At 37.2% G+C, this 21,374-nt stretch overlaps 1 protein-coding gene across 1 annotated transcript in view; it reads left to right on the forward strand.

The window, feature by feature from the left end:
• PDE10A (phosphodiesterase 10A) overlaps positions 1-21,374 on the forward strand; it is a gene marked incomplete at its 5' end in the record, with an annotated part of 60,353 nt that overhangs the window by 12,768 nt on the left and 26,211 nt on the right. Inside the window, 9 exons of the mRNA XM_009701480.1 lie at positions 1,562-1,702; positions 4,109-4,264; positions 7,431-7,481; positions 9,537-9,595; positions 12,264-12,315; positions 15,874-16,016; positions 18,212-18,304; positions 18,941-19,127; positions 20,581-20,723. Of these exons, the coding sequence (XP_009699782.1) occupies positions 1,562-1,702; positions 4,109-4,264; positions 7,431-7,481; positions 9,537-9,595; positions 12,264-12,315; positions 15,874-16,016; positions 18,212-18,304; positions 18,941-19,127; positions 20,581-20,723 (1,025 nt within the window). The remainder of the gene's footprint in view (positions 1-1,561; positions 1,703-4,108; positions 4,265-7,430; positions 7,482-9,536; positions 9,596-12,263; positions 12,316-15,873; positions 16,017-18,211; positions 18,305-18,940; positions 19,128-20,580; positions 20,724-21,374) is intronic.

Below are 21,374 nucleotides of genomic sequence, written 5' to 3' on the forward strand. Positions count from 1 at the left end.
AGTAATACATTGTGTGGTGGCACTATGATCTACCTGTGGTATTATATATGTAAATTTAAAAAAAAAAAATTAAAATTCTATTTTCCTTGCAAGGATCTTTGCTTGAAATGTTTAATCTTAGTTCATATGCTTTAAGTTCATAATTTAAAGTCATGTAGCTATTTAGCAGTAGAGTGAGTTACTACAGGAGCTTGACTCTCTCTCTCTCCTCCTGGTCTTACTGGTCATAAATTGGAGCATTGAGTATAGTAAATAAGAAGACACAATTTGCCAATAGAAGGTAGGTCTCTGAGGTGGTGCTTTAGTTGTGTTAATATTAAGAATGTGTAAGGAGGGATGGCTCAAGAGATTAGGACATTAAGCTGAAGTCTTGGAAATAAAGATTCAATCCCTGCTGTTCTAACGCTTTGGGTGACCTTTGCCATGCCATTTATTCTTTGTGTGCCTAAATTCCCTTTGTGTTCAAAGGGTAATAGCTCTACTGTGCTGAATAGGGTGTGACAGTGATAAATACTTTAAAATCTTCAGAGTCTGTAGGATTCTGTAGTGTTAGGAGACGCATAAATTGATGGATGTAATGAGACCAAGGTAGAAAAAGGAAACAGAAGATGAAACTTTTTGCTTGTAAAATGAACTGTTCTGCTGATTGCATTGGAGACAGGGTTTTTTTTGTAGTTTTGTGACTAATTGGTTATCGCTAACAGACTGCTGCTTTTCAGGTTGTCTGAGGAGGAAAATAAAGGAAAGTTTTAAAGAGACTGTGATAAGGTCATTGTTTTCCAGCACTCTACTGTTCTGTAAAGTTTGTTTTTTCATCCAAAAATGAATGAAATTTTAGATTTGAAGAATGTTTGGCGTACAGAAGGGTTTGCAAGTTTGACCTTTATACATGTGTTCATTTTTCTTTTTGTAAAGCAATATTTGCAATCCTGTTCGTTCTGGTGGTATTCACTTTAATATTTTTGTTATAGATCAATTATCAGACATTTCTAGATGAGTTTGATGATGTGAATGTTGTCACCTGACTTTTCAACAAATAAGACAGTTTTAGGCAGGCAGCAAGTAAGACAGATGTTTCTTCTAGTACAGGGGAGGAACACAGTCACTTGGATTTCAGGGAATATAGCGTTAGAATAATTTTGAAATTACCTTTCCATGGGATGGGATAAACATGAAATTTAAAGACTATCTCTACTTTTTCAATAAGTGAGTGCAATAAAAAAATGTTTCTCTTACAAGGTGGTATTTTCCTCTGTGGGTCTTTATGCAGTGTACTGTGTGTTCAAGGTAAATGCAATCCAACCCTGATATAAGCGATGACTGACTTCAGCAGAAGAGTTGTCCACTGTCTGAATGGTGAATTTAGAGTGGGATTTCATAAGATTTCAAAACAGTTAAGGAGAGTTTATCCAACTTCTTTTCCTTGTCAGAAGCTGTGTTTCTCTGCGTTATCTACTTTATCGAATCCTTTACATAGGAAACACAGTAACTCTGTAAAAGTAACCATGCTTTCTAATGGCATTTTTTTTTCTTTTTTTTTTTTTTTTTTCCTTCTAACTAGAGTCTGTGTGTATTTACACCACCAGGAGCTAAAGAAGGACAACCACGGCTCATTCCTGCAGGGCCCATTGCACATGGCACTACAGTATCTGCTTATGTAGCCAGATCCAGAAAAACGTTGTTAGTAGAAGACATTCTGGGGGTAAAAAGCTTTCTCTTCTTAATGAGATGATTACAGCATGTTCTTAGAATTAATGTTTTGATGCTGAAATGTTTATTGAGCTGAATGTATAATGATAGAATTTACATCTGTCTTGCTACCAAGAAAATAAGTTTGAGTTTGGATTAGCTTGATGGAATAATTTCAGAACCTCTCATTTATTTTTCAGTTTAAAGATTTTTTTGTTTGTTTCCTCTTGTAACACTTTTGTGGTTATCAGATAAGGGAAGTAATGCTACCATAGTCATTTGGAGAGAAAAAAAACTATCGGTCAAAACTCCTGTCCTCCTGGTCTTGAAATACTTAGTGTGCTAATCCCAAACAAGAAGACTTCCATATAGTCAATAAAAGTTTGATTTAATTATGATGCAGGGCTCACACTGACAAGAACATCAATCAGAATTCTGGTTATTAGACAGGATTTTGATCTCTGCTTACACTAATGTAAAGCTAGAATATTTATAGTGTCGGTAGACCCTACACAAAAGGCACACTAATGTAACTGATGTCAAAATTCAGGCCTTTGTCTGTAAAAAGATTCAGAAAATCCTACGGTGATATTCTGATAATTCTTGGCGTCTATATGTCTGTCCTTTTAAATTTATTTAAAAACTTCATCCTCTAGTTGCATCTGTGCAATTGTATGAAACTGGTGTTTAAACTGTACTTTATGAGAACACTTTGTGATCAGCTGGTTATGAGACCATGAAGGAAATTTAAATTCTCTTCTCTCTCCAGTGTTTTCTGTCCTTTTGAGTTCTATCCAGAATAACAATCTTTGGATACTGTGGCCAAAATTGGACATTGCTGTCTCTATTTTAAAAAATATTTGTTAAAAACTGTATAACCTTTATTGGGCAAACCCGGGCTATAAGCAAAATGCCAAATGCCCAATGTGAGTACACCTAAACAGGACCACAAAAACAAAAAGCAGAAGCTGCTGTCCTCATAGTAACAGTCAGTGCTTTCTGAACACCCTGGACTATAAAGATTTTATATGTTGTTAGGTTTTTTCATTCACATATAGGGCTTAAATTGTTACTGGTAATTTCCAGTTAATATAATGATATTCTCATATATGAGGGTTGTATGTTTTGATTTTACATTCATAATAAAATTGTGGGTGAGGGTAGTGGGGAGGAGTCTTGAACTTTTTTGTTGGTTTACGGTTTCAGTGGATTATTGACCGAACAGGGAGATTCATTTTGGTGACATGGTTTGCCTTCATGTGATTTTTAGGAGCGTGTCAACAGTGAAAGGGAAGCGCTTGCAGATAGACTTGCCAGCCCTTTTTTGGGGGGAGGACAGAATTAAACAGTGAAAGCAGGAGGCTCGCGTTACAAAGTGCTTCCCACTCTCTTTTGTCTGTCATTTGTTCCTAGCTGCTCTGATTGATTGTCATCTTAGTAATTAAGGTAGAGATTACTTGCTGTTTTCTTTGAGAAAGGAGAGATTTTTGATCAGCCCTGAAGGAGCGTCTGTCTTGCCTGAGCACAGCCTGCAGGGAACATCTGGTGCCAACCAAGCCCTGAAGGAGTGATGGGCAGCAAAGCGGGTCTCACTTCACGTCGGCCACTTACTGCCTTACTGACTGTGTAAGAGCCAGGTGGTTCCTCAGGTCTTTGGGAGTTTTCCTACATGGGGAACTGAAGCTATAAAACCTTGGATGTTCCCTATGTAGATTAAAAGTTACGAATTTGGGCCTTTTATAGCAGCTGGTAGGATTATTTTAACATTTGTTTCTGTAACTTTCGCACCAGTTTATTCAGGATGCATAGGCAAGGGATGGAAAAAGATTCTTACTCTCATGTGTAAATTTTTGGGAACGCATTTTCCTTCTCGGGAGTTGGTTGAAGATTATAACTCTATATAACCTAAAACCTTAGCCTCAGGTTTCGATTTTTGTTCTCTTGCAAGCACTGCTGCCTGCCTGCTAACACTGAAGTCTGAGCAGTCCTCTTCATGATCACAAATGCTTTGGGGTTTTTTTTGGAGGGGGTAAGGGGCGGTGGGGTAATGTTTTTTTTGTTTGGGTTTTTACTTAATCTGGACTGGCATTAGCAACAAAGTGCTGGTTTTACTGCCTGTGAGATTAGAGAAAATGTATTAAAAAAACAACCCCAAGGCTGGGTCTAATATCACGGCTAATTCTGGCTTCATATCAGTAAGGTTAGCTGTATATGTAAATTAATGCTGAGATCTTTTTATTGCATTTTTAATAGATGTCTTAATACTGTGTGTCAATTATGCTGAGAGATATGAGTTCTAGTGAATTTTATCATTTTCCTGCAGATTTGATCCACCAGGAGAGGGAGGAAAATGTCAGCATATCTTTCATGTTAATGTTATGATATTTACGTTTTATCAGATTTTGTTTACATTTTCTAGGATGAGCGATTTCCCAAAGGTACTGGACTGGAATCAGGGACTCGTATCCAATCTGTTCTGTGTTTGCCAATTGTCACTGCAATTGGTGATCTGATTGGTATCCTGGAGCTTTACCGTCACTGGGGTAAAGAAGCCTTCCGCCTCAGTCACCAAGAGGTGAGCTCATGCCCAGCCTTTGCCCACAATGTCAGCACTTCAGATCCCCCAAACTTTCTTCTCTCACTCTTCTCATGTGGTTTTTACCTTTTTTGTACTTGGTTTTTGTTCTTATCCAATGTTACTTATTGAAAAAAATATGTAGTGATTTGTGTTTTCAGTCACAGGAGGTAAAATTTACAAATACAAGTACAGGGACAGATGAAGAATTTGACCTTGTGTTCTTTTGTGAAAAACAAGTTCAAGATTTCTTTATTGATGATAAACTTAATACAGGGTTGTTAGACAAGGTAATGCAGAGTAGGTGAATGAAATAAAAAAACCCCCAAACTTTCTTCTCTCACTCTTCTCATGTGGTTTTTACCTTTTTTGTACTTGGTTTTTGTTCTTATCCAATGTTACTTATTGAAAAAAATATGTAGTGATTTGTGTTTTCAGTCACAGGAGGTAAAATTTACAAATACAAGTACAGGGACAGATGAAGAATTTGACCTTGTGTTCTTTTGTGGAAAAACAAGTTCAAGATTTCTTTATTGATGATAAACTCAATACAGGGTTGTTAGGCAAGGTAATGCAGAGTAGGTGAATGAAATACAAGTGTAAATCAAATATCAAAAACCAAAATCACTTTATATAAAAAGGGTACTGCTGAGTTACCCTGAGTCTCAATTTTAACTTTCCAGTAAAGCTTTATTTTACGGTATGGAAAAGTTTGGATTTTTTTTTTTTAAATTATTATTTGACTTTTTTTGGTGTGGCTTCTCAAGGGATAAGCCCCATTGTAAAACCTAATGTTGCAATGTTGTAGCAGCAGTATAGCAGGTCTCAATGCTAGGTCTCAATAAGCCCCATTGTAAAACCTAATGTTACAATGTTGTAGCAACAGTATAGCAGGTCTCAATGCTAGGTCTCACACGAGGGGAAAGTGATTTTATTGCAAAACAAAAGTGAAGCAAAAAGGATTTCATGTATTTGCATCCACATTCTTACATCCACACGCTCTCGGGCAGCAAGATGCTTGTGTACAGGTGGTATTTCCAAGAGTCACGTGCAGAGATGCAGATATCCAGGTAGTATCTCCAGGATACCTTGCAATGGGAGGACAAGGGATACTGGATGTTGAGTCCTTATGCCTCCTGGTTTCTTCCTAGGTTGACAACCATGCGCTGGTTTTGGGTCAGCCTTTTCTATAGCCTTTAGGAGCTCACATCTTTTGTCTGTCTAGGCTGTCCCATGTCTGTGAGTCAAGATTTACTCACTATCCTTTGTCTCCCGACCTAGATGTCCTTAGAAACTGTGTGTAGATGTGCTGCTACCTGGATGACCTGCTAATCTACGTGCCATTCGTAAAGTTCTCTTCTGCTTTTTTTTCCTTCTGACGCTTCCCCATCCAGATATTCCCATTCATAACCATCTTCCCATTTCTGTGACTGTTCTCTACACTGCATGGTTTACTCTATTTATGTAAGGCCTGTGTAGCTACATTGTCCATACATGTTCATTTGTCAATTTGAAGTTGTGAGCTGTTAGCCAAGTACAAACAAATTTGTAAATGAAGCAGATGTCTCAAAGGCTTTCGCTGGATTAAAGGTATTAGAAGTGCATCTTAGCTCTCATGTCTGGGGGAGGATGCTCGTTATGTCCCATCTACACGTTAAGATGGCTCTCACGTTAAGATGAATGTACCATTCATTTCTCTCTGTACACTTCCCCAGGGAAGGGAACCTGAGCACAGAGGTTAGGACAAAACCAGGTGAGTTCTAGCCAGGTCTGTTGTCTCAATAGTGGTACGAGATGCACCATGGAGCAGTTTAGCTGTGCTGAACAGGAATTATTCTTGTGAAAAGAACAAAAAATGTGCAGACAAGAGACATTATAACTAGCCCTCCCAAGGAAGGAAAAAACAGCAGTATTTGTCAATTGTATATTCTGTTTATCAGTAACCTAAGTAGCCTAGCATACGTGTGATGCTCATACATGTATTTTAGTTGAGCAGTCAATGTCGCTTCATCCTCAGTGTTGCACCTGGTATTTTTTCACCAGTAAGTAGAGGTCGTAGTAGGGGACTGGATTAGTATGGTGGTGCCAGTGTCCCTGCTCACAGAACAAAGAACAGGCATTCATACAAAACCAGGCTTCATTAATTCTGCTGCTTACACACAATATATTTATTTTTTAAAATTGTCCTATTACACTAATCAAGCTACAATTCAGACAGGTCTCAGAAATGCATTGTTCTGTGCAAATATAAATCTTTTATGCTATATGAAATATCTTCTGTAACTGAAGTTCATGAATGTTCTACTCGGAAAAGTAGAAACTGCTAAATAGAAGTATTTTATTAGTAAATCAAAAATATTTTACAGTCACTTTCTGAGTATTTTAAAGCATTCTTTTAATTTTCAGGTTTCAGAAAGCCTTTGGATACTATTAGCAGCTTTTAGAAAATGTGTACAATGTGTTCTGTTTAAAAAAAAAAAAAAAATTAAAAATTGAAGTACCTTAGGGTGGTATGCAGCAGCAGACCTCTTGTACTTCTGTCTTCTGTGTTCCTATAAAGCTCCTGTGTTTGAAGGACAGGAGATTATGCATGGTAGCACATCTTAGTTAACTGCAGCTTACATGACATTTGTTTGAAATGTTGCCTGGAAACTGTCATATTTAAAACACTGGTCTTGAGCTGAGGGATCAGGTCTGGTGGTTCCGCCATCAAAATGGCAGTGAAAGAAACAGTGCCTGTTTATAGCGGGAAATAGCTGCGGCTGAAGAGATACGGCCCCAGCAAGATGTTATGGGATATTTTATTTCTATGGCAGATGCCTTTCAACAGTGTACATTATGCAGTTTTTAAAGCCCTCAGCTTATGGGATGTTTGTTTTGATGTTGCATTTCTGAGCTGATGGGTTCCCAATACCACTCCTTGAAGAGTATTGGTAAGCATTTTATTGATACTGATTTTGTGACTGAATGTACCTTACTAAAATTGAAACACTCGCAAGTATACTGAGACTTTCACAAAATAACTGCCTTCCCACAAATTGTTACTGCCTGCCTGTCTAAAACAGCTCAGTCAATTTATTTAGCAGCTAGACAGAGAAAACAAGCACGTAACTGATGTGCAGGTTTCAAGGTTTCTTCAGAGTTAGTTTCTTCTCTTTTGTTTCAGGTTGCAACAGCAAATCTTGCATGGGCTTCGGTAGCAATACATCAAGTACAAGTAAGTGTGGGTGTGTTTTCATTTTTTCATTGTGTAACCCTTCTGCCAGAACTTGATCAGTAGGAACATGGATTATGATCAAATTTAAGTGGAGGTTACTACTGAAACATTGATTCAAGCCCCTTCCTTGAACCTAGGAAAAATATGCTAACGTTTTTGGTGTTCATTGAGCAAGTTTTCCTCCCTTGTAACCGTGGATCAAACAACTTAACAAACAGTATTTTTACTAAAGGAAAAAGAAACTTTAGCAAAGCAGATAAATAATGGTTAAAGTGGAATTATAACAACTTTGCAGTATTTTTCTTGTAAGAAGGCAACTGCTAGGGCAATGGGTTGCTTTCCTTGTGCTTTGGTGTTTGGTTGTTCAAGTGGAATTATAACAACTTTGCAACTGCTAGGCCAACTGGTTGCTTTCCTTGTGCTTTGGTGTTTGGTTTGACATTATTAGGAGTTGCTGGCGGAGCCTACTTTAAGCCATCCTTGCTAGGTGCTTCACGGGCCTGTAACTACTCCCGCTAAGGATGCTTCCTGCTGTCCCTAGTCAGGAGCCTAACGAAGCTCCACACTGTGCAAGCTGCTCTAGCAAACCTCAGCAGCTTTGCTAGTAAGTTTTGATACTTCAGCTAATAGAAGGTGGCAACACTGAAACTAAACACATTCCATCAACTCACAGAAGATGCTAAAATAGATTCTTCTGTCAACTTACAGGAGGAAGCTCACGGCAACACTGAAACTGAACACATTCCATCAGCTCACAGAAGATGCTAAAATAGGTTCTTCTGTCAACTTACAGGAGGAAGCTCAAGACATTCTTTTTTCCAAGGTGTCTTTCATACACTTGGCAGAAGACTCGCACAAAGCTTCCTGCCTGCCTTTTCTGGCTTCTAATATTTGCCCCCTTGGTGCTGGAAGTCATTGACTTTGTTTGGGATGGTCGTTCACCCTGGCACATTTAGGCAGAATTAACTGACGTAGGCTATTGTATGCTAGTAGAGTTGCAATTGCATGTAGTTGTAGTTTCACTTTGTAACAATGACTCCCTCTTTAACTGAGAAGTCTTTCACACCTAAAAAACCAAAAGATGGAAAGTTTAGTTTAAGACTGTCCATTGATCATTTTAATTTCTCTCCCTTGCCCTTCCCAAGTTTTTGCATGAGAAGAATGCAAGAGTTTTGATCTGGCGTTGGGCCGTACCTACTAGACTCACAGCTAGGCTTTGGGAAGTAGTGTATATCAAGACGTTGTACCGAGTTACCTAATTATATGCAAGACTAAGGCTTGTGGATGTAGTTTGTCGTATTTTGCACATTTCTTTATAACTGCATGCACAGATGAAAGATATTACTAGTTCTGAGTGATATTCTATCGTGTAAAAGGTATAAACAGTGGAGGCTTGTTTTCTTCTTTTGACCTCAGTAATATACAGTGTACAATTGTGCTTTAGATACAGAATATTCAATTAGGCGAAGTAAAAATACAGTTCAAAGCTTTGCTTCATTTAAAACTTTGTCTCTAAAATGTAGCATGCATACTATTTTTTGTGTTCATATTCAAACTGATTTCTCCCAAAGTCGAGCATTTATCATCTGCTACTTAGTTTACTTAAACTTACCTGCTGTCAGTCTTCAGTTGTGTCTATATGCTACTTTGCAACCTGGAAAAAAGTGGCAAAAGTATGGTAAGGAAGAAAGCAAATAAAATGTTGGACATTCTCAGAAGAGCTGAGGGTCTGGATAAGGAGGTGTTGTTGATTCCATAACCACATTCAGTGGCAGCCTTTGAGGCAGCATGAACAGGTGTAACCACCAACATCTTTCAGAGAGTCTTAAGAAAGATGTTACTTGCATTTGATAGTTTTAACTCAGCAGCTAGATAGCTGAGTTTGAAGCTCAGCACACAAATCCAGCTTTTAATTTTATACAGTGCTGTAACATATGTATATACTAGTAGGGGTGTTTTTTTCATACATATTAAATGGGTAGACTGTGTGACTTCAGTTTCCCTCTGACGTCCGTGTTCTTCTGGAGCAGATGATAATGTGATCTGTGCTTCCAGGTGTGCCGGGGCCTTGCCAAGCAGACTGAACTGAACGACTTCTTGCTTGATGTATCAAAGTAAGTGTAATTTGCACTATAATCTCATCAATTTATTTTGATGAGCTTTTCTAAGATTGCTCTTCTAATCTACCTGTGTTTTACACTGTAGCTCACAAGCAGGTGCGAAGGCACACCTCGGAGGGTGGGCAAACTTCAGCACAGGGACAAGAACGAATGATGTGGGTGACAGTGGTGTATGCCTGTTAAACTGTGGTTTTGGTGGTGGTACAGAAGAAAGTGTAGCATCTGGTTGTATCTTACAGAATTTGTTTACTCTTGTGGTCTTTTGCATCGTTTTTTTGCCTTTTTTCCCCCTATGCTGTCAGAGTTAAACATGGCCCTCTTGACAAGTGACAAAGAGGCTTGTCATCTCTTTTCATGGCCAATTTTAGAAGGTTTGAAAGGACTTTATGAAAAGTTAGTTGGCTTGATTCAGCTTCGCCTTCCTTTTTTTGACATGTATCTGTACACATATATGCATAAGTACACGCACTTCAGGGATATATGCTTGAAGAATCAGGGCTGCCACACAATTGTTCTTCCCCTGCGTTTGCTGGAGGCTCTGTTTTCATTTTCAAAGACTGCAACTGCAAGTAGTATATTTTCTTTTGATTTCTTGTCACAATAAATGCACGATTAAGTTGAAGACACAGTAAGAGTATGAAAACTTGGGCTTAAGACTTGCGAAGTCAGTTTAGTGTCTTAGGTGATCTCCTCTTCCTTCATCCCTTTTTCTTTGTTGCTGCTATTAGCATCTTGAAATAGTAGAGATTGCCAATAAATTCAAAGACAAACCAGAGTTGTACTTTTGGTAGATCACCATCTGGGGTGCTTACAGTGTTTTATCAAACTTGTTGGTTGAAGAATTTCTAAATGCATCACAGAGAACCGATGATACTGTGGAAAAAGTGAGATGTCTCAGATTTTTGCAGTTACAAACGCTTCTGTGGGTCTTGATGATCAATTCTCAAACTGATGAGATTAGAGGATGCCCAAGATTCATATGCCATTGGTCAGGAATGCAGGCAGCCAAGTTGACCCAGCTGGAGTGGAGAGTGATACACTGCCGGGAAGAGTCTGCCGCTTGCAAGGAGAGCAAGCTGGTTGTACCCAGATGTTTTTCCTAGCTTTTTTCCTCAGGGATGACCTTGTCTTTTTATTTCAGCTTAGGTTCAGAGTCTGTTCCCTAAAGGGCACTCTCATCGTTCCCTTGCCAGAGCTACCCACTTACTGCAGTGTCTTGCACCATGAAGTTCCTTTCCAGAGTGGTTTTTATCTTGCTAATATCTGTACTGAGCTAGTTTACCAGAGAACTCTGGATTAATCTACACAAATTTATGGGCTGGCAACTTGCTCTTGGTACATAGTACTGAGGTTGTTTTAAAGAACTTTGTAATTATTTTAAAATTTAAGATAAAAATTACAATAAATACCACAAATATTTAATATGTATTTCTATAAGAAAATACTTCTCATACAGCATTATCAATTGCTAGAATTGTTTACTTTTAAACTAAAAAGAAACCCTATGTTTTGAGCCATAAAATTGGGATATCGTTTAATAGCAACTTTATGAATGTCATGTAGGTGAAGACTTGCACTAGCAAGAAAATAATTAGTTTCCTCTTAGAAATGGTCTGTACCTTTTCTTACATGGAAAGAGGGTTTCCTATTCAGTAAGGAAATTGTTAGCATGCAATGTCACTGGGACATGTTCTGTAACATTTTAGAAAGAGCATAGTATGCAGTGCTCCACCTCTTCATGTCCCTGACAATGCAAGACTAGCGTATTATATCCTTTCCACTAGACCCAAACAGAACTGAGCTGTATATATGTTGAAGGCCATGGGACAATGTCCTTCTGTCTGCTGGGAACATTGTAATCCGAGGGTTATTAAGACTTGGCATGTGGAAGATTTAGACTTCTTTTACTAATAAGTTTGACCTTTATCTTTCAATGTTCTTGACTGTCCTTGGATGGTTACCACTTTGCTGTGAAACTGAGATACCTTTTTTTTTTTTTTTTAAGTCACAAGATCAATCTTTTTCTGCAAACTTCAACATGCTGCACCTGGGTTGATAGAGAAGACACATAAAGAGTTTTATAAATTGTTGCCTTTTAAATAGTGTTAAGGGTTGGATAATATGACATGAATTTAGCTACAATACATATTTTTCCTTAGTTCTCAGTACATAGTCCTCTATGCGTAAACTTAATGAGATAGTTTGAAAGCAGGTAGATAATATATATCATCAATGGAAGAAAAATTTTAGATCTTTTGGATTGCTTTTCTTTTCCTTTTTACTTCTCCTTTTAAAATTTTCAGTCTATACAGGGTGCCAAAGCATTTTGGTACATTCTTGGTGTTGCCCAGCAGGGGCCTATTCAGTCCATGGTAGGCAATGTTTGGTAGTCTTTTCCTTTTCTACAGAGAAAATTCTACATATTATACAGAATGTTCTACAATTCTGTCATTGTAGAATAATGGCTTAAAGGAACAGAGCTAGGACCATTTCTCAATTCCCTTGTGCTATGGCAAGCCGGTCAGTGATTTTCAAGATTCAGAGGTTTATCCTTACCTATTTGGACTCCGCTGTTAAGCGGTTGTGAAACAAGAGCCCATGACAGCCATTTGAGAAGTGTTTGACTAAATGCCAATATTTACTGACTTCTCTTTCTCTGCAGAACATATTTTGATAATATAGTTGCAATAGATTCTCTACTTGAACATATAATGGTAAGTTGCCTTTTTCACTTCTAAGTTTATTAGTCTTAGTTATTAAAGTCAGTCATTCTCCTTTCCTTGAAGTAAGACATCATTGAAATATGAGCTGTTTATAATGGACACATAATACAAACAGTATTAACATCTCTATATGGAAGAAGATGGCAAAGGTCAGCTGGATTTTTCATTGTCACAACTGCTTCATTTTACAACTTCCCTCAGTAATGAAACATGACTGTCTCTGAACTAAATAGTTCCTATTGTGTTTCAGTGAAGGTTTGAAAGTTGTAACAGAAAGGCTTCTGTTTCTCTGTTTATTTCAGCTTGTTGTATTGATTCCTTTTTCCTAAGTGCAATTTGCTACATGCTGCAAAACACTCCTGAAGAAGTTATTGTCTGTAGGAAGGACCAGAGGTCAAACATTACTCCCAGAGTATTTGTTCCACTTGCTGAATGAGATGTACAAGACATGACATCCCTTTTGCTTTGCAAAAGTATTTACACACATAACTAGAGTCAATGTTTTATAAAAACCACTAAAGCCAAGTTCTTTGAAATAACTCATCAATGAATTAAAGTACTGTTCAGAAATAGATTATAATTTTCTGAATCAATTTTGAATTCAGAATTATTTCCTGAATAGTGTTTACAAATATATGTAGACTGGTTGTTCGTAGCACATTTTGAATATTTGGTATCTGAATTATGCTTTTTAGCTTTAGGTGCATTCATTGCATACTGCAGTTCTTTTTTGTGAATGTAAATCTTAATCAGGTCTGTGATACTATTGTTTCAACTCACGTATTCAAAAAATTACTCTCCGACAGTACTGCAATACTTGCTCCAATCTTCAAAGTGATATTCTTAGCTAGACTATTCAAAGGCAACAAACTTTGAATGCAAACAATATTAAAGTGGTTTTATTTAGAAACTTGAATTAGTAATGGAAAATATTCTTCAGTGTTTGTCTTATTCTAGTTAGAACATAGTCAAGAATTCTGCACATAGGACACATTTCTGAACATTGACTTTTCCAGTTTAAATGAACTGCTTAAAAATAGCTTAACATTTAAAAGAACTGGTGTAATATAACATATGGCACTGAGAACAAATATTGATATTCTTCTCTGTTCTTTCCTGTGAATAGAGGTCTGGTGGAAAACACAATTGGCAGTAAAATACGCTTACTCTTTCATCTTCTTTTCCAACACTTGGCTGCATCATGATTCTGCATTTTAACCTGCATAGATGTTTGCTTCCTTTGTAAGCTGTAGGAGTTGGCTGTTTCCTGAGCCAGTTAATTGAATTACGTGTTTGCACATTTATTTCCATTGCCGTTTTATAGGAATGTGATTTTATCATTATGTGGCTTATTCTGTGTCTCACAGTGAGAAAAGAGTAGAACTCAATCTCACCTCACTACTTCACCCTTTAGTGATTGCACTTAAAGTTTGCTCTGTTCATGTAATAATACAGAAAAAAGTACAGGGATTTTAGCATTCTTTTCTTTTTTTTTTTTTTTTTTTTTTCATTAAAATCCCTCAACAAAGTTAGTGGTATAAGAGTGGTTTTGAATATAGATGCAAGGAGGGGAAGCAGAAGTTCAAGTTGCCTTGCAAATTTTCTAACCAATGCTTGAGTAGTTACAAGCAGCCTACCCAAAAGGTGGTCCCTGGCCTCCCTGTTGACAATGCAAAGCGTACCTTTTGTACTGATAGTCCCCTTCAGCTGCTGGCCTGGATTTGAGCTCGGGCTTTAGAGAAGGAAGACTTTCTCATCCCATTAACTATTTCTCTCAATTAGTAATGTTTAAGCAGTTATTTTTGAAAAGCGTGAGTTGTGACCAAGGTAAGTTCTGGAGTCATATGCATTAGAACACAACAGTTTAATTGTATAAAATCAACACTGTGCTGTTAATTTTATAAAGAAATCTGTTACAGTTTCTGAATCGGTGTAGAGAAGCATTTATTGGGCCCCATGTCCTTTTTAGCACACTTTATATTCACTCTGTTTTGAGCAAAGGAATAAATGGTGTGAGTGGTCGAGATCTTTAAACTTCTTAATGCTCTAAGTGAGAAATATTTCACAAAAGTTACTTCTTAGCTTGCTTTCTCTCAGACTTTATACTGCTCTGGTGGAGCAAACGGAGTAGAAAGCAACAGAATCTTTCCAGCCACAGATTCTGTCGGTATGGGAGGGCCCTCCAAGTTTGTAGAGTTGGTAGATGGTTTCTGTGCCATTCCCATTACACAGCCCATATGACACGGGATTAGAATGTCCCAACTAATGATTTATCGTCTCATAGGGTTTTTTTCTGCCAAGGTCTAACATTTGTCTATTTGCATTAATATGAAAATAAATATTTTAGGGTTTCATTTTTATTTTTGAAAGACAAGAGAGGAGGGGGAAGTTAATTCATTCGTATGGAAGCCTTGAGAATTCTTAAGACGTGCCACCTGCATGCATTGCACATCAAGATGTAGTCAACCTCTTTCTGTGGCTGAATGGCTGGATAGCTATTACATACAGTTTTAAAAAGTGGAGTAAGATCCACCTCAGATCATGCTCTACCATGCAGTTACTATACTTTCTGAGCAGATAAGAAACATAAGAGACGTATCTGAATTGGATAGAGCAATTTCTTGAACCTGACTATAAGGCATCTTAAGTTACTGCAGTGATCCTTGTTCAACTTTGGTTCACTATTTCCTGTTCTCAGAAAGTCCATTGTATGTCTGAGAAGCATTTCAGTGAAGAGCTGCTGAGTTCCTGGGACAAGATTCTGTTCTGACAGTCAATGCTGGCTGACAGTTAGTTTTGCTAAGATAGAACTAGTTGGTTCAAAGTATGATAGAGGCCATGCAAGTCTATTGCTGTACTGTGGTACTTTCTTGACTATGGGTAGGCTTGGTTAGTTCACGTAGAACTTCCAAGTCTCAGCTTTTGTGCGAGATCTGTCCCTAGCATCAGGAGGGAGCAGCCATTTCCTATACCACTGCGTAGGGCAATCCATAATGACACTTCTGATCTTCCCTGTTTGTTCATTGTTAGGTATTACAGGCACATTTAGCTTTTTAAGAAGCAAACACTAGCCTCTCTGTTAGGCCTTTCTTTGGATATTCAATACCAAAATATTTGCGTTGAAGATAAAGACAAAAAGCCAAAACATGTTCTTAGGTCCTGCTATATCCTGTCTATTTAAAATCAAGCAAAGGTGAATAATATCTAAACACAGAGGAAGGAAAGGTACCATTTTGATAATCATTCCTTGTACTTGAAAAACAGTGTGATAGGAAAGCCTTTTATCTTTTTCACAACCATTCAAACCTCTAAAGATATTCCGACATTTCTCAAAGAGAATACTCTATTTTACAAAAATAAAACTTGAATAAAAGACACATTTTCATTTTGATGAAATTGCTGTGAAGGTGGATGCTCCTTCAAATAGAGTTTCATCCTGGCTAATTTCTCAAAACTTTTATCTTCTAGGGACTTACATTTTTATCAGATAAATGACTGAAGATAATCTAAGTCATGACCATTAACTGTAGTTTTGTTTTTTGTCTATAGATATATGCAAAAAACCTGGTGAATGCAGATAGGTGTGCACTCTTCCAGGTTGACCACAAAAATAAGGAGCTGTATTCAGACCTTTTTGATATTGGAGAAGAAAATGATGGGAAACCTGTCTTCAAGAAGACCAAAGAAATAAGGTAAGAGTAGCTAGCAGAAGAATGCAGTTTCATTGTAACTACGGATGTGCAGGCATTTTATTACCCAGTCTCTGTGCCTATCTGCAGGTACCCTGACAATACTTGTCATACTGTGATATCATTCCCACCAGGACCCGCCTCCAGAAGGTAGTACTTCTGGGAATGACATTGCAGTGCCATCGAAACAACGTCTCTGAAGCTATAACGTCACTCCTGGAAATGCCGTCTTCCGGAGGCGGTCCTTTTGGAAATCATGTTGGGAAAAAAACAGAGGTGTTCTGAGGTAGGTAAAGGTGCAGGTAAAGGTGCACCTAATCCATAGTCTGCCAGTATGGGACTTTTTTCCCCAAGAGGGTTCCCAAGAGGAATTGAAATCTGTGTGATTCAAGCCCATCGAAAGCAAGGAAATCACAATTTGTGCTTCGTACGGATGGATTAGGCATATGTAGATCTAGTGTGGACTGGTCATTGGTTTTGAAGATTTCAAGTCCAGTAATTTAGTTTTACTTTCTCTCATGTGAATTTAGAGTATTTTCAAACTTCTAAATAATTGTGATTCTGAAGTATGCTTGAAGTGGTGAATTTGAAAATGTGGGATTAGGCGTATGTAGATCTAGTGTGGTCATTGGTTTTGAAGATTTCAAGTCCAGTAATTTAGTTTTACTTTCTCTCATGTGAATTTAGAGTATTTTCAAACTTCTAAATAATTGTGATTCTGAAGTATGCTTGAAGTGGTGAATTTGAAAATGTGTATACATGATACGTAGGATTCTCTGCCTGAAATTGATGTGTATTTCTACTTCATGTCACAAGTACATAATTTTTACACATATGCACTTTTTTTAATGAAAGAGGCCAACAAAAGTAAATATAACATTTTTCACTTTTCAAAAATTGTGAATCCTTAACAGATGCAGATCAAGATTTTCAAAGACACACAGGTTTTAAAGCTGCAGATTCTTAAACAGAAAGAAATGTGTAACTAAATATCCTGCACTAAAATTTTGTTCAAATACTGAGCATAGATTTTCTCAGAATTTTTTTCATTTCCTCCTCATGCTTTTAAGGTTCTGGGCCAATATGAGATGTGATTCATGTCTTCACTTAGACTCCTTTAGACAAACTTACTCCCACTTACCACATTGTGTGAGTGAGAATGGAAGGAGTCAAAATTGGTGCAATTTACATACTGACAAGGAAGGAGGTGGCGTAAATTAAAGAAGGTGCGCTGCTTTAACATCCACGTTCATACTCCTTGATAATTGTTTTTCTTGCTTATATCTTTCTGTCTTTTCTGTATGAAAATTACTGAAATGTTGACTCTGGGTGCAAGAGTGTGAGCCATTTCACGGGTGCTGTATACTGAAAGAGAAGTACAACTTAAATATCTGTAAGAAAGTGACACTGAGTCAGTCAGTCATCAGGAAGGAGCCTTAAGTTGGTGTGATGTACATATCATAAGAAGCAGCAGAAGAAACTTAAAATCAGGTGTGCAGGGTGAAATCCTGTCAGCTTTGTCACTAACTTCAGTGGGGGCGGGATACTACCCAGGTACATTTAGGTTTGAAAGTGTTCCACATGTGATTCTTTCCACTTATTTTTCTCCGCAAATTCTTTTGTGCTTGTATGTCATAACTCTTTTCTGTCAAAGAACTGAAAACTATTTCCTCGCATGACAGACTGGTAGATTTTTCTGATTTAACTCAAGAATACATTTGTTGTGTTTAACTTTCTTGTGGTGATGAAAGGATGCAGTTAGTACCATGGTATTGTTTGCATGTCATGAGATGAAACCAGCGAGTTATTCTGAAGTGTATGTGGCAAATGCATATAATGTTTAGCTTTGAAATTTCCATTGATCGGGTTCTGTACAAATGTCATGTTTCTTAGGCATAACCCCCAGGGTTATTGAAGACTTTGAATTTTTGTCACTATTACGGTCGTATTGTGACATCTTTTGTATTAAACTATGTAGTTATATAAAATGTTTTCAGAAAGTATCTATTAGTATGTGTTTTTTAATTTTATTATTTACTACTAGTTATTGTCTTGTAAGATTTTTTTTCTCTTAAAAGCATCAAAATGACGCTGGTTGGGAACAAATATCCATTGCGGTGCCCAAGACAGACTCCACTGGAAAAATGTTTTTCAAGGTAGCTCATATTGTGGCTAACACATGTTTTTATTTTCTGCAGATTTTCTATAGAAAAAGGAATAGCTGGTCAAGTGGCAAGAACAGGAGAAGTCCTTAACATCCCTGATGCCTATGCAGATCCACGCTTTAACAGGTAGGGTGTTATTCATGGGAGGGGAAGATAGCTCACCAAACCTTTTATTTAAATTTGCTATTTAAATTTCATATTAGGATGCATTCATGGAGCTGTCATCCTCTGATGAGGAGACAACCTATAGATATCTATTTAAATGCTTTAGACATTGGAGATATTTTTAAGATACAAATAAAAAGTATTATTTTTATCAAATATAAATTAAATAGACAAAAAATGAGTTATTTTTCCTGTTAGGAACTTTGCCCAGTTAGGTAGACTGTTGCTGATTTTCTTTATTAGCCTCTCTGCAAATCTGATTAGTTTCAGGGGAGAAAAAAAAAGTTCACTAACAAATAGCATGCCTAAGTACCTGAATATATTCTTCAATTTTATGAATAAGCTGACTGTACATTTGAGGAAATATTAATTCTTTATCTTGCAAATGGAGATTAAAGGATTAAAACGTTCTTTCTAAATATGACATAGTTGATGGAAATATTTGAGAGCTTTGGAGGTGAACTTCTTGGAGGTACCACACCTACTTTAAAACTATTTGGTATGTTGTATATCAACATTTCTGAGAATCAAGGAACAGACAGTAATTAATAATATTAACTCTTTTCTTTTTTTCCTTTCTCTTTTCTGGCTCTCCAGAGAAGTAGACCTCTACACAGGCTACACGACCAGAAATATTCTGTGCATGCCTATTGTAAGCCGTGGAAGCGTAATAGGTGTTGTACAGATGGTGAACAAAATAAGTGGAAGTGCCTTCTCTAAAACTGATGAGAACAACTTTAAAATGTTTGCAGTCTTTTGTGCTTTAGCCTTACACTGTGCTAATGTAAGTTTTATTTACAGTTTTGTAAGCTGTTGGTTATAATGGGAAGTCTTAGAATCCTACTTTAGGATTTTGATGTTCCAGATTATTAAAGTGATTCATAAGTCTGTTTCGTTGAATTAACAAGGAAACAGGAATCATTGAATTCTTTGCTGAATAATTGTATTTTAAGAGGATGATAGGGATTCATTTGATGCTTTCTGAAATAATTGTACTCTGGATACATCAATTTTGTGTAGCTAAACTGAGAGAGCAAGCTCTGAAATCTGAACGATATCTGTCTGCTCTCTTCCATTAGAAAGTATCATTTTTGTTTACTTTTATAAATTCAGATCACATGTTTTACAAATTTAACTGGGGGATGGAGATGTTACATATTCCCTCTATTCCATATGCTTAATATTCAAATTTATCAATTTATACATTTATATGCTGTGCTATATACTCGTAGTTATCCATGCTTCTGGATAAGTGTGGATAGCTATTTTTGTTTTCAAACCCTTTATCATCACAAAAATTACTATTCCTGTAGGAAACATAAGCAATTTAATGATCGTTACTATATGAGTATAAAAATGCAATAAATGCAATAAAAATGCAATGCAGAAGAAATGTGTGATGTTCCTGGGCAGTACGATACAACGCAATGCCAGTTAAGCCTGGTGATTTACTTTAAGCCATTTTACCACCGTCATGCTGTCGGTATACTGAGGCAGCAAATTTTACTAACAATTACTTAAACTTGTTCCACACGACTCAAGGCAAGTAGAAAGGCCTGCATATAAATGAAACTTGGGACTGTGCAATCACTCAGTGATGGGTGGGTTCACTCTTTTTAGATGATGAATGTTACCATTCAGGGCATACTGCTCCAGAGGATTATCTTTACTAGTAAAATTGTTGTGTCCTCACTTGTTTATGAACCATGCCATGTCTGCAATAGCTGTCTGAACCTCTCAATAATTAACTGTACTTATTTTTCACAGTTATTGCATAGTAATATAGGTATGATAAACTTCTCATGTACTTTTTACTGTGCATAGGCAGCAGTTATTTGTACCAATTAATAGCTGAATTCTTGCAGGGGCACAAAGTAGGAATTATGCCCTGTTATCAGTTTTCTTTCTGTTACCATATAGCAAGGGACTGATTTATGTTTCTAACTCCTGAACTTTGATTCTTTTTCTTGGGAGAGCTCAGATGCAGTAAAAAAATCAGCTGAGCCTTAGATGTTTACCCAAGCGAGTAGATGCAGAGTGATGTGATAGAAGGCCCAGTTTTCCAGAAGTACTAAATTTCATATAATCTGTCGCTTTTCTGATGTGTGAAGTTGTGCAGCCCAGAAGCACTAATGTTTTTGCAGATGTGTATTTTAAGAATAAGTGCTTAAATATGGGAAAGAAATGTTTTTTCCATTATTAAAATTTCACGTTAGTGAGTGACCTCCCTTTTTCAGATGTACCACAGAATTCGCCATTCAGAGTGTATTTACCGTGTAACGATGGAGAAGCTATCCTACCACAGTGTTTGTACAGCAGAAGAGTGGCAAAACCTCATGCACTGTACTCTGCCTCCACATATTTATAAAGAAATTGAACTGTAAGTATTTTTCTCATATAGCGACAGTTGCATCTTGTATCAATTTGTGAAATAGATTCCCCCCCCCGGGTGTCGTGGAGGGTTTTGTAGGAGGCACTTTTATTATTGAACTATCCCAAAATCATAGGGGTTTATCTCTGGCTTTCTTATACTTAGTTATAGTTAATGACCTGTGACTAAAATTTGTCTATCAAAGATGTGAAATAATACCTACACAGAATGGTAGCATTTTCCTCAGACGTGGGTAGCTACAGTAGTTGCTTTAGGCATTAGTTTACAAGTAAGGACTGTAGAGATGAGCTTTCTTTCTAATAGTCCCGAGTCACCAACAGCTCAGAGCCAGAGAGGAGGCTGAGCTGGAACATGAGTAGTTTAGACCAAATGCATGATCTCATCCCCTTATATATATTTTAGAATAAAAGATTCAGCTTGTTCCTGGTATTTTCTGGGTTTCTGGTATGTGTTTTGGTTTGGGGGGCGGGGGGGCGGTTGTTTGGTTTGGTTTGGTTTTTGGTGTGTGTATTTTGTGCATCTACTGGAGTTTCATGAAGGAGGGGAAAATGGATACAGATCTCCAAACTTCTGAAGATAATTCAGGGTTACAAATCCCAGGTGCTGGAGTTTAGACTTGGAGGCTAAATTTACAGGAGG

This window comes from Cariama cristata, unplaced genomic scaffold, assembly GCF_000690535.1.
Source record: "Cariama cristata isolate BGI_N322 unplaced genomic scaffold, ASM69053v1 scaffold6, whole genome shotgun sequence".
In the NCBI taxonomy this organism is placed as follows: domain Eukaryota; kingdom Metazoa; phylum Chordata; class Aves; order Cariamiformes; family Cariamidae; genus Cariama; species Cariama cristata.